The sequence below is a fragment of the Tinamus guttatus genome, unplaced genomic scaffold (genome assembly GCF_059628265.1).
Source record: "Tinamus guttatus ecotype Peru unplaced genomic scaffold, ASM5962826v1 Tinamus_guttatus_pri_ptg000525l, whole genome shotgun sequence".
Classification (NCBI taxonomy): domain Eukaryota; kingdom Metazoa; phylum Chordata; class Aves; order Tinamiformes; family Tinamidae; genus Tinamus; species Tinamus guttatus.
Window position 1 is genome coordinate 442,651 of NW_028289059.1, and position 16,622 is coordinate 459,272.

Sequence of the window (16,622 nt, forward strand, 5' to 3'; positions counted from 1 at the left end):
GGTATTGCCAGATAGCCCAGATCCATGCCAACCATGTTCCTGTGATCCAAATGGGTCTTTGCATGATACTTGTGTCAAAGATGAGAAAAATGCAGAAGAAGGTGAGATCCCTGACAGATAATGATAGTAAAGCTTAAGTCAGCAGTGATCAAAGAAAAGCTGAATTGCGTTTGTTCTTTCTTATGTTATGACTTTAAAGAAATCATATCACAGGAAATTTTAAAAAATTTACTCATGTGACCAATAATCCACCTGCATTCTTGTGGTACTTCTATTTGGAAATTCAGGTTTTATATTCCCTTTTTTTTGAGGCTTTAAGATTTGTGGCTTCCAACCATGCATATGTCTGGGGAAGTGTTTCCTATAGAATATAGTTATTTTGTCTCTAAAGAGCTTTCTTCAACAGCAGTTCTTAAAACTAGCACAAGCTTAATCTTTTCATCTCTTTCTATTTACATTTGTAACTTAGAAAAAAAAAACTGTTTGAGAGGTGTCATATTTATGTGCTGTCTATGTTATTAATGTAAGATTACAAGCTCTTCACTGTAGTCCTGAAGAACTTGTCTTCAAACAGAGAATAAACCATCTATCTTGTTGAGTTTTGGAAATAATGGATTGCAATTGCAGTTTTTTTGTTTGTTTGTTTGTTTTTTGATAACAAGCTTCTGAAAATACAGTGGGAATGCAAGAAAACATTATCAAGGTCAGTTCTTAAGAGATTTTTAATTGGGCTGACTATTGACAAGAGATATTGTAGTGGTATCTTTTTTTTAAAAAAAAAAAAAAAAGGATCAGTGGAATGTAGGAGTAGCACAGCAGAGTTGTCAATACAGAGCCCAGAAGTGCAAACTCTACTCTAACAACAACCACGTACTGATTACATCCATTCAATAAAATGACTAAAGTTTCTATACAGAATGACAGAGCTTGACTAATATCGTAATGAAAGGAATGGTGTATCACACCCATTAATAGGAAAGAGAGCAGAAGTAGAAACTGAGATGACTCTCAGAGCCAAAGAAAGCGGGACACTGTCATGTCTTTAGCAAGGCTGTGGGTAAGAGTATGTAGGTTACAACTGAGAGACTTTATAACAAAAACTAATGCTTTTAAAAAGAACTGTTTTTATTTAAGCATGTACCAGTGCTGACATTCAGATCCTTTGTAAAATACTGAAACTATGGTTTCGGGATGGAAAAATTATTAATTCAGAGAAATACACTGCCCCACCTACATTTTAGGACATAAAGGAATCTCTTTATCAGGCATTTTTTCAGGAGAGAAAAGAGTATTTTTGTGTTTTAATCATGTAAAATATCCTTTTTGATCAGCCTAGTATACTTTGTCCTCACGTTTCACTCATCCTTCTCAAATGAAACATTCTTGTTCTGGCTTATATATTATATGTTTTTTTGAATCTTCAATAATGCTTTTTAAGTTTTCTTTTGTATCATCAATGTTGTATGGTATGTTCATGAGTACTAGAGATAAAAGTCACTTGTCATTGTTCATACAGAAGAGAAGATGATACGTATACATTCTGAATTGATCTACACTGCAGTAACAGCCATTTTCAGTCAATCAATACTCTTTTTTTCTAGCCATAGTGACATAACTTTAACAAATACTCATGTAATTTGGCTTTTAAGCACCTGTAAGACCTGCGAAGTTTGTAAACTTTCATACCTCAGAGGCTTGTCATGCAGTCAAGTTTTTCTCCTCTACTGTTTCTTTATGCCTAACGTAATTCCAATCCCCACACTAGGCATTGCCATCCTCATGTGGACTTCATAGTACTTTGCTCATCAAGCAGTCCCACTGACTTCTATAAGAATAATTTTGGGTAGTTAATGCAGTTAATCCTAAAACAGGATTAAAAATGACAGAGACCATTCTTTGGATTGTCATATTCTTTTTTCAAATGTTTGGGACATGCTTTTGCATGCAAGCAGTTTTAAAAGATGGGGAGAATGGGAGAAAAATCACTGAATAAAGTCCTAGTTCAGGAGGAATCGTCTTCTTGAACTTCTCAAGCCTCTGTACACTCCAGGATAGGATGGAAACTGTTAATGTTCAGGTAGAAAGTGATGAAGAACAGCTTCAACAAATAAAGCCCCACTGAAGCAAGGCCTATCAGACCAAAAGCAGAAGATGATGCGCTTTTAGCAAATATTAATTCCTTACAGAGGAAAAAAAAAGAAACATATGGTATTCATATGTTTCATGATGCAGCACAGAAGCTTGGTAAAAGATATTTAGTGGGATACTGACAGGAATTTACACATTACATAGGAAAGAATAGATCTTGCCAATCTGGCAGTGCTGTAAATTAAAGACATTGAGCACAATAGATATATAGGCCAATCAAAGCCAAAAAGCTTAAAAGGCAGAAGAATAAATGACTGTTAGTAATTCCTGCAGTTGCCTCTCTCAGTTGTAGAATGTGAGGTTTCTTCATAGATGACAGACTTAATCAACTACTGAATATACTCAATAACAAAGGGGATTGCTGGGCTGGTGATAGTGGATTTTTTTAATCCTGATATCCCTTCCCTGAAGGGAAGGGAAAGTGAAGGAAGGGGAAAGTTTCTGATGGGAAACTAAAAGTAGTGGACTTCCTGAGCAGCAGAGGAGAAATCGTAGATTCAAATGTGTACTGGGAGTTGTTCCATACTGAGATTTTTAATAGAACTTGTATAGAACTTGCTGAGACTTGACTTGCGAGAACTATGAATGAATACTTGAAATTCTCAAATTAAACCAGCCCACTTCTAAATAAGCAGATTTGCGTATGTCTTTTACTGCTAAACTCTGTTTTATATATGGAGAAACAGGTTTCTCAAGATTCTTTGACTGGGGTATTTTTGCACCCTGGTGCAGCTTACAAAAGAACCTGAAGTCTCCTGTGCCTGCAAGGGCTCACCAAAGATTTGGGAAGGAGCCAGGCCACAAGCACCAAGACCCATGAAACGTATACTTTTGTGATAGTAGGTAACACAGAAACTTCATGTGCTAAATTTCCATTCATAATTAGGATGGATCAAGAAGGTGACAGTCAATATGCAGTGCTACAGGAGATCAAAGAGATAGCAAAGGTAGAAAAGACAGATTGAATTCCTCTCTGTATAGATTAACAGATAATATTTTAACTCCTGTAGGTGACTGCTTCTTCAAAAACCTAATTAGAGAATCCATAAAAAGAGCAGTAAGACTGGATTTATGCATGAGGAAGGGGTTTAAAATCTTCCTCTTGAAGAGCACTCAAATTCAATGTTCTTGTAGGAGCCAGTAGTCGCCCCTAAAAAACAATTTCATGAAAACAAGAAATATTGTTAAAAGAAAATAAAAACGAGCAGTCCAAGGACTGGCAAGCAATGGCAGGCATTGTGTTTACAGACCACATATTAGGTGCTGAGGTAAGAGACATTTTTCTCATCCAAAAACTCAAGCAACATAATTAAGCTATGAAATAAAATAAAATATTTCAGAGGTAAAAAAGAAACTCTCTTCAAAAGTGAAGTTATATACAGTTGAGGAAATGGATGCAAATTGTGACAGATTCTGTAAGATCACGTTCTTAAATAGCACATCAAAATTATTTAAAGAATAACTTTGTAAATGCTTAATTGTTGCTAAGTATTTCTTCAGATAAATCAGAACTAAAACACTGCTAGAGATTCAAATTCCGTAGGGTTTGAATATGATAAAGGTGTAATCAATTAATAGCTGGAGATCTCAAGAAAGCAAAATAGGTAGTTGGCTCTTTGTATTGGTGAGTAAAAAAAGTCAGGGTATTTCCCACTTGAGAGTCTTTGTTCAGAAGAACTGTGTCAAATAGAAGTGTCAGTTTTAGAACAAGCTGATAAAAGAATAATAAAAATTCATCTGGCCTAGATGAGCTTTATTCATGGCTTTTGCAGATAGTTAAAAATGAAATTGCTGAAGCCTAAGTATACTTTATAATATGTTGATTTAATAGACATTAATATCTCTTGAATAGAAACTGTTTGTCTAATTTATTAAAGGGGCACCTAGGAAAAGGGGATTCCAGAAATCAGGAGATCTGGCTTCTGTACCAAGCACGTCTGCCAAGCAGATCTACCAACTGGGTCTACAAGCAGGAACTGCAATAAAAAATATATGCCATTACTGAACTAAGATTCCATCTAATGGGCAAAATTTAAGATAACTTCCTTTGTAGAAAGAAGTGTTCCTCATGAATCTGTTTAAAGGAGTTAGTGAACACATGAATAAAAGTTCATTTGATTAATATAGTATTTTGATTTTCAAAAGGTTTTGACAAGGTCTTTCACCAAAGACTATTAAAGAAGCTATAATGGGGTAAGGAGGAAAGGTTCTGTCATGGTTTGATGCTACTTAGAATAAGAATAGGTAACAATAAATGGACGGTTTTCACAAAGCAGAATGATCTGAGCCATTCAAAATAATCATATGTAACTTAGAAAAGAGATAAGTAAGAACATGGCAAAATTTGTAGATACATCACAGATTTTTAAACATAGCAAAATGAAGTGCAATGTTCAGAAGGATCTCAAGATAGTCAGTGACTGGGTAATAAAATAACTGATGGATTTCTGTAGTATTTAAATACAAAGTAAAACACAGAGGAAAGCAGTTCTACTCGTACATTGATTACAGTCATTTCTAAATTAGGTATTACCACTTGGGAAACCGGTCTAAGAATTACTTTGGGTTGTGTGCTGCCTGTATTAATTCAGTGCTTGCTCAGCAGTCGTCCAAAGGTCAGCAGAGTCTTAGGAAATTACTGATGTTTTAAGAACAAAACTGAAAATGCCACTTTCACAGTCCACACGGTACACATCCTTCCTCTCAAACAATTTATTAGGTTGCAAAATAGTGCAAAGAAGGACAGTACAAGGGATTTTCAGCTATACAGAACAATTTATGATTAAAGACTACTTAGACATTTTTGGCATAGAAAATAAAATCATTATGTGGGATATGACAGAGTTATTGACATCACAGATGACATAGTAAATGGAAAATGTTTATTCACCATTTTCTGTGATATATAACTTAGAGGGCAATAAATACAAATGTAACATACATGGCACATGACTAAATGTAGAACTTGCTGCCATGAAACTTTGCAGATCCTGAAAGCAAAAGCAGGTTCAAAGGCAATTAAACAAGTTAATGGAAGAAAAGATATTCCGGGACCATTAGATGCAAAACCCTTGACACAACTTTAAGGTAGATGTCTAGTACGCAGATTCCTGGGTTTTCAGAATTCAAATCACTATATACCTGCTCTCTGTTCTTATATCTTTTGATACAGCAACTCCCAGACAGGATACGGTGTTAAGCAGGTGTATTAGCTGATCCAGATGGTGTTATACCTACCAAAGGTGTTGCTTTGAGTGCTCCAACCTGCATATCTGATGATAATAATGATAAATCAAGTATGTGTTTCTCATGTTTTCTTTCTTTCCCCATAGATATGTTGCCTGGTTTCTGTCACTGCAAGACTGGCTATACAGGAGAGAGCTGTGATAGATGTGCTTTGGGTTATACAGGATATCCCGACTGCCTGCCTTGCAACTGCTCCCTGACAGGCAGCATGAATGTGAACCCTTGCGTAGGGCTCTGTATCTGCAAGGTATGGATGTCAAATTCTTATGGGCCATAGGAGGCGACCAGTGATGCTGAAAGACTGTGGTCAGTAGAGTTCTGGCCTTACGATGGTGTTCCACTCTTACTGCAAATTCTATATTGATATCACATTGAAATAAACACTATTTAAAAAACCCATGCAACACTTCTTACGAAATATCTAAATATGAGAATTGCTTTTGAAAAGCTGGTACCCTGAAAGTCACAATTTAGTAAGTTGCTAAGAATATGCGTGAAGGTCAGTTGATTGTACTGCAGGTTACTTTTTCTTTGTGGTATTTGTAGGAGTTCTCTTTCAGTATTTAACTAACACAATTGGACAGAAATGTAAATGCAAAAATACCTACACTATATTCTCAAGCACAAGAATGTATGAAAAATACTTTGCTATATCAGCTCATGCTGCATACACTTATAAAAGTTTTGGCGTGACAGCTGAATAGCACTGGAATCTATCCAGGGTATTAACCTTATCCCCACTTTATATAAATTCAAATGCTCTCTATTTAGAAATGAAATCTGTCCATATGAGTTCTAATTCCTTGGCTATCAAATCTAGATCAGATAAGGGATGCTTTTGCTGTAGTGTAACTTGAAAGGGAGCTTTGAGGAAGGTGTCAGAAGCTTAAAACGAAGCTACCCACTGCTCACTGATTTTTATTATTATGGCATTATTTGTGTGATACTGAACTGACCTGTTGCTATAAGCAGACCAAAATAACAAAAACAGAGTAGAGAGACTGTTGCTATCCCAGAGTGTCCAGGCTTTTCATTTTTTTTCTCTTCCCTGGTCATCATTTGTCTCCTCTCTACTCCACTAATTGCTTTTTAAATGCCTGTTGAGGTAAAAGATAGCTTTTGCAGATAGCTGAGATACTGATGCATACACATTTATCTTCTTGAGCAATCTTCAAATTCAAATCAATGCCCATTATGGTCAAGGAGATGCTGAAATCATCAGATTACTTATGCTCCATATGAAGAATAAAGTGGGATGTCTGGACAAGTTAATAACAGGTCTTAGGAAAAATACTTCCCTTCTTTTAATCACATCTTTCAATTAAATATAATGAGCTTGGAAAATTACTAGAGATAGTTTTCTTGTTAAGGAAATTGACTGCTGAAAAAAGTTCCTAGGATGAAAAGCAAAATGTGACGAAGCGGGCATTAGATAGATTGTTATCTTTATCACATCAGCCAGAACAAACCCAAGTACAGACAGGTGAGGGACAAGAGTAAGTGACAGTTTTATCACTGATTATCGGAGAAAGTTTCTTGAAAGTGTATGATTAAAGTCTCATTTTTGTGTAATTTAAAACTGAACAGAACACAGTATTCACAAATAAATTAAACTGCAGAAGCTTTGCTTCATTGGCTGGAGGATAGATTAGATCACCTTTCCAACTGCAAGCTTTATGTGTCTGTTGTTCAATGAATTTACTACCTGCTGAGGAGAAGTTCTACTCACTGAGGCCATGCTTGTGACTGCAGAATAAGATAGTTTTCTGCTCTTCATTGAAAAAAATACTTCTGCTTTGCAGCTCTCCTCTTTATTCGCTTCTTCCTTCTCTGCACACATGAAGCTCCTTCAGCAAGGAATTTTTAGGGGCACTGTATATAATACCTGTTTCTAGAATTGTGTATGTGAGCTTTGAGTGCTTGCATGTTTCCAAAGGCCAACTCATACTGTTTTTTGTATAAAGCAATAGTAACTGGGTGATTTCAACATGCCCATGAATATAATTCATTGGTACTAATACCAAAATTACTGGTGAAAATGTAGAAATTCTATCCTTAAAATGATGGATGTCAGAGTCGAAATTTATTGACTGCTAGCCTTGAGAATTATTGAAGAGATGTTTTGTTTGTTTAACAGACAGTATGTGGTGATGTTGATTGACAGCACAGATACAACTATGGAGGAACAGCAGCAGTATTTTGCTACGTTATCATTGTAGAGTAGTATTCACTGTATATAGTGAAATGTTGCTTGCATTTTTCTTTTGTCTTCTTTCCTTTACCTAACCTTTCTCCCAATGTCCCCATTGTCCCTATTATCTCTTAATCCACCTGTGCTTTCCTTCTTTCCTGTATTGCCTCTCCTTCTTTCCCCCATCTGGGCCAGGAGGCTGTCAAATGGCTTTTTGCTGAACTTATTTCAAGAGTTTAGAGTTAAAACAGTCCTAGACTACACAGTGTGGGCAGGCTTTCTATAATGTATTCATTCTCTGCTGGTTTGGAGCCAACAATTTGGTTTTGTGTGCATACCATAGAGTATTGTGTCCAGGATTAAAGAAACTGTATATAAAACACTTTTGAGAGGGAAAGAATTTTCTGGCCTACCTTGGGAAAAATATTGAATTACTAAGCCTGTACCATGGTGTAAAACTTTTGTAATGTACTCCTTGTAGAAAAACTAGCCTTATTTTTGCCTATTGATTTATTTCATAAATTGATTTATTGCATAAGAGTAGCATGACTTCCTGCATAATGTAAGAATTCTCTGAAAAATAAAATTACAAAATGCTGTGTTTAGCGTCTTTCAAGTACATTTAGTGCCCAGACTGTGTAGGAAAAGTGCTTGCAGACCTGTTTGCCATGTCATTGAGTCCCACACTTACTCTGGCTCTTTTGGTCCTTTAATTGTACAGGAGATTAATTAGAATCTTGCCTGAAATATGTATGTATGTTTATGGAGAAAAGGAACTAAAGATCTTAAAATGACCAAATTCTGGTTTCTGTTTTTTTCATGCAGCCAGATTAGCTTCTCTTGTATAGAATATTTGGCTCAAATACTGACAGATAAGAAGCGTGTTTCCTATATATATCTTTTTACCTCTGCATGAAAGCTAAAGAGAGTATAAGGCTGGGAGTCTTGGCAGTCTTGGGTTATAGTCGTGACAGCTGAAGTAATATTCCAATGCGCATTTCCAGGAAAATGTTGAAGGAGAAAACTGTGATCGTTGCAAACCAGGTTTCTTCAACCTGCAGCAAAATAATCCCAAAGGCTGTGAAGAATGTTTCTGCTCCGGGAAAACGGATGTCTGCAGAGAATCCCACTTTGCCTACAGGAGTGTAAGAAAATCTGTATCATATGACCAAATAAATATATCATTAATTTTGTGGGTTTGTGTGTTGTCACTGTCTACTATCACCTATTATAAAATAACTGATTTTCTTTCATGCCACATAAGTCTTTTCATTTATCCAGAAGAAAATGCTTATAAGCTTTTTTCCTTTAATTGTGGGAAAGTTCTGAAAAAGTGCAACTGAATAGTGCAGCACTGCATAACAGTATTGAATGAAGCCATGTACATAAACACAGTCCTGGAATGTGCAGATATAACCAGTCCTGATTTAAATGCACCGTGTCCAGACAGCAGCCTCCTTTCCAGGTTGCTATTAAATATGCAGCCCTGAAATAATTAACTGTTTTAAATCCTTGTATGTACCACACATAGCTTACATAAGAAAAAGAGATTCTTATGGAGACATTTTAGGGGAATTTCTTTTGTACTCTGCATCTTTTTGGAAGCATATGAAGTGTGATGAATCTACTTTGCTTGTTTGCAAAATCTTGCTATAGAAAAATGTCTTTAGCATGCAGATATGCTCTAAACGTTAAATTTCTTCTCAAAGCTAAGACATTGGTTCTATTGTAATGAATGTTTGCTTTATATTCATGTTTGTAGATCTAGCCTGAGAAATGTGTTTCAGGTCTCCTAGTCTTTTTCTTTTGTATGCTGGAAATCTGAAAGTAAAATACGCCTTTTTACATACCAATTTCTGGAAAATTTTCCAGCGTACAGCTGGGCTATTATATTGTTCTGCTTGTGTCCAGGCTCTGGAAGCCTGTGCACGCTTGTATGAACACTGGTGTTCTATATTGATTCATTCCTGGCCATGCGATTTCAGGGATTCAAGTTCTGCTGCTTTCCAGGTTTGCTTTGGATTTGCTATCTTTCTAAAAAAATGAATAGTTGAACCTGTAAATTTGAAGGCTTTAGAATTACAAGATTTTCTAATCTTTGCTGTCTGCAATAATCAGAAAATATATATACATTTTTTCAGTTCATATTCTGTACATTCCGTGACTGATATTAAAGAAAATTTGTATAATATTTTAAATTGAAGGATGAGAGGTTATGAGTGTTTAGATGACTGATGTCTTGAATCTCATTGTAATGGATGTTTTCTTTTGTCTTCATAGATAGAAGACATGAATGGCTGGTATCTGACAGACTTATCTGGTCTCATCAGAGTTGCCCCCAAACAAAAGATTTTTGGTGGCCATCAGCAGCTTAGCATCAGCAATGTGGCTGCAAGAAAAGTACTGCCGCAGACTTATTATTGGAGTGCACCCAGCTCTTACTTGGGCAACAAAGTAAGTGCAGATGGTACTTGCCTAAATGCTAATTTGATTTATTAAGAGAAAAGAAGTAAAATTTTGAATGAAGAAGGGGCTGAGGGAAGATTAGGTTGGAAAGCTCTTTGACCAGCAAAATTGCAAGCAGAAAGGAATGAAGCATATGGAGAGTCTTTATGAGGCGAAAAATTAAGCTGAAAAAATTAATTAAGTTCTTTGACCTTGAGGCCTCTTCAGACTTCTCCTGTCAGGTGTTAGAAAAGTCTATATAGTTTGCAGCATTGTTTCACAAATGAATTTGAGAATTTTTTTCACGGAGAGTAGAATTGAGGACTGTGTCTTAAACCTGAAGAAAGCTAAACAGCCTTTTCTCTGGTTATAGTAAAATTCATCTGAAATACTAACACTAGTATGCTTGAACACATTTTCCATTGTAGTCTCTTCAGGCAAGTACACCTCTTATTTATTTATTTTCTTCCTGCTGGCTGAAAATCAACATGACAGAAGGTAAGTGAGCATGTGGAAATTAAATAGAATCATTCCAAAGAACTGGGCACCCTGTTCATGGCTATAATTTTTTAAAGGTAGTCAGACTTATTCAGCTGTGCAAGATTTTTTTTTCTATAATCTTCCATATCTAGTGAACTTATCCTGTGATATCAACTCATACTTTTCCAGGCAGAACTTCATCCTATTTCTGTTCAGTAAGAAAAATAATAGTAAAAATGTGTAGAAATTATTTGAACATTAAAGATATTTTTTTCAGTGTAATTTAGAGGTCCTTTGTGGTTACTGTCAGATATCTCTGTATGAATGAAACAATTTGCCTTAATAACTGAACCATATAAATTTTTGATACTACAATAATACTGAAAGCACTCACAAATTACCACAGTACATCTTAACTGTCATGTTACATCACGTAAATTATAGTTGTAATGACATGCTTAGCCTGTATGAGTTGTGTGATAGAAATGGAATATTGCAAGTTCTTATTTGTAAACCCAATAAAACATTTCCCTAAGTAACTGAAACTGGATTAAACCACCCTTTCTTGCGAGTGATCTTGCGAGTGACAGAACTTGCTAGTTGTGCTACAATTTAATAATTGGTATCTGAGAACAGACAAGTTTCATTAAGAATTTTTGTCTTAGGAAATGTAGAGAATGATAGGAAATCTTGTAGCTATAGATGTACAGTTCTTTGTAACTCACAAAGCTAGTGTCAGGGAAAAATGCATTTCCTTTTTATTGTTAAAATTATTTTTCTTAAATAGTAATCCCCAAAATAGAATTCAGTAATAAAAGGTAGTAACCATCCTGCATTTCCCAATTTTCAAACATAGCTCAAGAATCTAGTTTAAAATAGTTAATATAAAGTTGTCATTTTGTGCAGATGCCTCCACTATGCTGATTGCCATATGTATGCTATCTGCTTGTTTTCTATCTGTCTTAAGATCCTTTTTTCAGATGAAAAATATGTTGCAAATAGGATACTCCTGAGCGTGCAGCCTTTGGGTTTTTCCTCTTTGTCTAAAAATGGATGACACTAGCCCATGTGATTCTTGTCTTTCTGTGCCTCTAAGGAGGCATTATAAATAACAATAGACTGTAGATAATACGGGATTCTTGTTTGTATCAAAGTGGGACAAGAACATAAACAAATTAGATTTGCATCACCATCTCTTTTTGCTCTTCTAAGCGTATACAGGACTAACAAAATGCCAGCTGAGTGGCATTTTACTGAGTTTAAATTTTGTTGTACAGAAGTGTTTTTTGAGACTAGACATTTTACATACCTAACTAATATGAGTTTCTAATTACAGAATAATATTTTAACAAATGTACTTACATCTTAGATATATTTGAAAACCATATTTGTAGCAGCTTCTTAAGTTATTTTGACAACAAATCTATCATTTTATTTTAAAGTTATGTCCATGCTAAATTATTTTATCGGTTGTCTCTAAGGTCTTTGAGTTATATTCTTAACAGTTTTATAAAAGCACTGAACAGCAAGTACTACATTACTTACACATTGGTACCAAACTCAGCAGGAGGATGTGAAGCACCTGCTTCTTCAAAATTAGTGTAGAATGGTCAGATGACCTTTCTTTCAAGAAGTTTTAGAAGCCTTAGTTATGTATCTACTCTGCCTTATTTCCTTTGGCATCTCTGAAAAAAGCAATTTGATAATTCCTGTGCTGAGAAGGATATATATAAAAAGACATATGACTTAGGCGTATAACGTATTATGTTGTGTCCTCTCATCATTCTGCAAGGAGAAATCCATCTTTGATAAGAGGAAGTAGTGCTCTCTGGTCCTGCAAGTATCATCATCTTTTCTTTGCTAAGGCCTAGTTTATCACCAAACATGAAGGTGGAGATTTGCCCTGCCCCTTTCAGATGGTTTGGGTAGTGTCATTAGTCAGTAGTCACAGGTTAGTTCTATGTTTAGGCAGAGGAAGGTTTGGAGTCCAGACCTCCAAACATTACTGTATCTCAACACTCAACAGCCATGCAAAAATAGGATAATGCATTCTTTAGCTCCACCAGCTAGGTTTTGAGCAAATATTAATGCTGCCATTACTCCAGTTGCAAACAACTTGGTAGAAGCCCTAACACAGATCTGCTGTAAAACCCTATCTGCTTAGTGACCGATTTTATTCACATTGAGCAGTTTCTTTCATCAGATGTAATTTTATGGGAGTAATTTGAAATATTTGTACAGCATGATTCCATTCAGTGTGGGTAAAGTTAATATGATTTGGTCTTTCATGAAGTAAGAATATGTTTGAAATTAAAGCCAAAGATGCTTGATATGTATAGGGCTTTGCAAAAAATTCCAGCTGATCATGCCCGTCAATTCCATATATTTTTAAACAGACATTTGATGGATTTATTGTTTTTGCTCTGACTTAGAGGCAAGACACAACTGAAAACTGTTTGAAATCTGTGCCTGCAGTTTGAATAGTAAGGGGACTTGTTCGACTTGAGAGTTTACTTATTTCATTCCTTCATAATGACCTATTGCCTGACTAATAGAGGTCGATGTTTCTCTGGTTCCAAACATGAAGATGCTATAGTAAGCCTGTAGCCAATATGTATAAACATTAAAAATGTTTTGGCGTTTAATAAGTTTTCTACTGTGGAAAGCTAAAGATTGGGATGGAGTGAGCAACTTATTTTGTGACATCTTTTCTATCGCAGACTGCACGGAATACCTCATAGGATCAAATATTGAATTATAAAATAATCATAAGCTAGGTCGTTGTGGCTTTTATGTTTATTTCCTTCCATTTGTTTTCATTTCTTTTGCAATTCTCCTGCAAAAGGCAGAATAATGCAAAGCAAATTGCTGTCTACAACCCTGGAGCGAGAAGCCCAGCAAAGAGAAGGATGAAAGCTAGAGCATAAAGACGGGTAAATAATATAATAATAAACTGGAACAGAAATGCCAAGATCAATTGTCCTAAATTATTAATGCATCTAAACCCAGAAAGCTTCATTGAGTATTGTGATGATTTTAGTCTCAGATATCAAGACTGTCTAGTTCATAAGACACACTAGAGTTAGATCTCAATCTTCTTCTAACTTTTACTGCCTGCCTTAAAGGAGAGAGCAAAGTAATTTAATACCTATTGATATAAATGGCTGAGGTGAGAAATGAACTGGTGATGGAAACTACTTTTTTTCTACCATGATTTTGTTTAGACATTCATAGACCTCTCGTGGAAAGCAGTGAGTGACCTAGACTGCATAATTAGCTATATCTTAAATTTAGCTAGTGAATGGATTTTCCTTAGGCGAATGTCTATGTCTCTTTTATAGTCATGGAAGACAAATAGTGGAATTTAGGTGACCTGGTGTGATTTCCCTTTGGTCTCATTTAAAAAATGCTTCTCTCTTTCAGCTGGTTATGTAGAGCATCTAGGACATACATTTAAAGGATTTGGTTCCCAAAAGTGGCGATCGGTTGCCCAAGTCTAGGCAGGCCACCATTAAATAACATAGTGACTGTGCTTGACCTATCTGCTAAGTGGCTGAGTGATTTTTTCTGCCATGATGACAGGACCAGCACTTCATATTGAATTCACTTCTCTGCCCTTTGCACAGAAATGAGTTTCAGCTTCAGATTTTAATGTATACAAAGAAGGTGTCTCAGCTAGCAAAGTGAATAGATGAAGCAGATTGCGATGGAGAATGGAACTTGGTTCTCAAGTATCATTCATAACATATCAAAAACAGTTTTCTGCGGACTTTTATATGTTTCTTAGTACATTTAGGCTTGAGTGGGAAAAGGAAAGAAATAGAAAGTTTTATGTGCATTTTTCATATGTGAAAAAGGACATAAGCAACATAGTATCCCAGAAATCTCCATTAAGTTTAAAGTCTCTCATTTAGAGTTGCTGCAGAAACTCAGATTTCTTGGAAGTAGTGAGCATTAGTAGTGCCAACACACTCCAGAAAATGAGGATGATTCTTTTGAAAAATGCTATTGTAAAGATACTAATTCAGTACCTTTTGGCTACCATGCATTCTTCTGTTAAAAAGATAGTTTAGTTTTGTTATGTTTTTGCTTTTTGACAAGTAAATCTTAAAGCAATTCAAATGTTGTATTTTTATTTTAAATCACAAACTGAATTTCCTTGACAGAAACCAGTCCCCGTGGTAACCAAACTTAGTCAACAAAAATAAGCTGTCTTCAGCATACATCAAGTGTGCTCTTTATTTTATTAGCTCTTTACTACAACTTCTAAAAGTTGCATTAATACCCAAATTCAGATACTGAAAGAATGAGACAAATAAAACAGGAACAGCAGTGAAGAGCCAAACAGTTTGAAGAGTACAGCTGCATGCTTCCTTTAAGTTTGCTGGATTGTTATTACATAGTTGAGTTTAGGTTCTTTAAATATTCTTAGTATGGCAAGAAGAATGCAGACAGAATACTTTAATGCATTTTTTCACAGTTTTAGCTGACCAAAATCTGGTTAATGCCTGGTACAATGTAAAACAATACCAGAACTGTCCTATTTGCAGATCAGCTATCCATGTGTATAAAGAACCCTCAAGATATCAATTTCACACACACACACTTCTCATTCATTGTAACATTCTCTGGCAATGTTTGGATAGCCTTTTTGGATGGTTCAAGACACTTTTGTGTTTGCAAGGATGACTAAAGATGCCCAATATATCCTCTTTGTGCCTTTGAAATGAGCTGAAACAGGATTGTTTACAGTAGTCATTAGGCTACTACATCGACTACTACACAGTCTATTAACTACGCTATCCTATGATATGTTTAATTTTCCTATTTGCTAAAATCATCTCTTTTAGGGAAGAGAAGAAATTTATTGTTGGGGGCATTATTTCATAAATTTCGAATTCCTTTGGGTTACCTGCTTACTCACTCTGCCTTGAAGGCAAGGTTTTTAATCAACAGTGGCAACAGAAAAATGGAGAAACAAGCAGGATATAAAATAGTTTCCTAAAAGAAGAGAAGTAAAAGCTAGAGAAAGAATACTGAGGAGCCTTGGAAAATGAGTGGGGAAGATAGTAAACTGGGCAATGTGTTTGCCAGAATGGAAAGCTTTCCTCTGATCCCCAAATAAAATAACGAAGAATCTAACAAAGCAGGAGAAAAAGGGAAAAGTCTGTGACTTGGAATGAACTGATATGTCTAGGCATTTGTGCAGGAAGGTTGGAGACAAAGGTACAACTTGATTTACATAGCTGAATTGAACAGTGCTCATTGCATCTGCAAAAGGAAATAGTTTATGAAGTTTATGAAAGGGAGGATACACAAAGTTTTGGTGCCTCTTGCAAACCTTTGCATGCTATGTACCTCTTGAGTAAATAAGCATTGCTTTGAAAATTATATTTGGAGTTATTTGGTGATCATAGGTCACCTGAAAGAAGAGAGCTCAGTAGAGTTTTGCTCAGCTTATTCAGTTGTGTCAACCAGAAAATTCATTTTCCGGAAATCTAGCTGAAATTGTGCTGCACAGGAGTATGATGAAGGAATCTAGGTGCGTTACCAAAAGGGTTGTATTAGAGCTACTGAAAGTTTATTCTCTAATTATGTTAGCCACAAAGAGTTTGTGCTTGGTTGAGTTTACAAGATTCCCTTTTATGAATAATTGAGTTGTTATTTCTGTTTAATTATAACTGCCCCCAATTTTACTTTGATTTTAAACAAATTTCAAAATCTTAGAGTGTAATTGAAATAGTTGATTTTGTAAATAAGTCGTTAGTAAAACTGCAAGATACCATTATGAGCTTTCATTTTGTAGTTTTGTGCTGTTCTAATTTTGCCTCCCACATCAGAAAGGTGGTAGGCAGAAGGGCAAACATACTGAAAACTTCTGGTGATGCACAAGAGAAAGAGCCTTTTCTGTAAATCAGCTGTAGTACTTTCAATCTGTGCTGTATTGTTTATGAATTCTGGCATGCTTAATAGCTTCACATCAAAGATTCACACAGCTTTGACAGTCTCAAATCCTCTTGACTTGGAGTATCTCCAAATGCTAGCTAAATACCACTATTTCCATTTTACATATAATAAGTAACATTAATATTCCTCCTGTCTGTCCTTAGAC

The 16,622-nt window shown here is 35.5% G+C and overlaps 1 protein-coding gene across 1 annotated transcript in view; it reads left to right on the forward strand.

Annotated features, from left to right (window-relative positions):
* LAMA2 (laminin subunit alpha 2) overlaps nucleotides 1-16,622 on the forward strand; it is a 336,063-nt gene that overhangs the window by 136,125 nt on the left and 183,316 nt on the right. Inside the window, exons 9-12 of the mRNA XM_088533890.1 lie at nucleotides 2-101; nucleotides 5,481-5,641; nucleotides 8,590-8,730; nucleotides 9,866-10,039. Coding sequence (XP_088390016.1) covers nucleotides 2-101; nucleotides 5,481-5,641; nucleotides 8,590-8,730; nucleotides 9,866-10,039 — 576 coding nt within the window. The remainder of the gene's footprint in view (nucleotide 1; nucleotides 102-5,480; nucleotides 5,642-8,589; nucleotides 8,731-9,865; nucleotides 10,040-16,622) is intronic.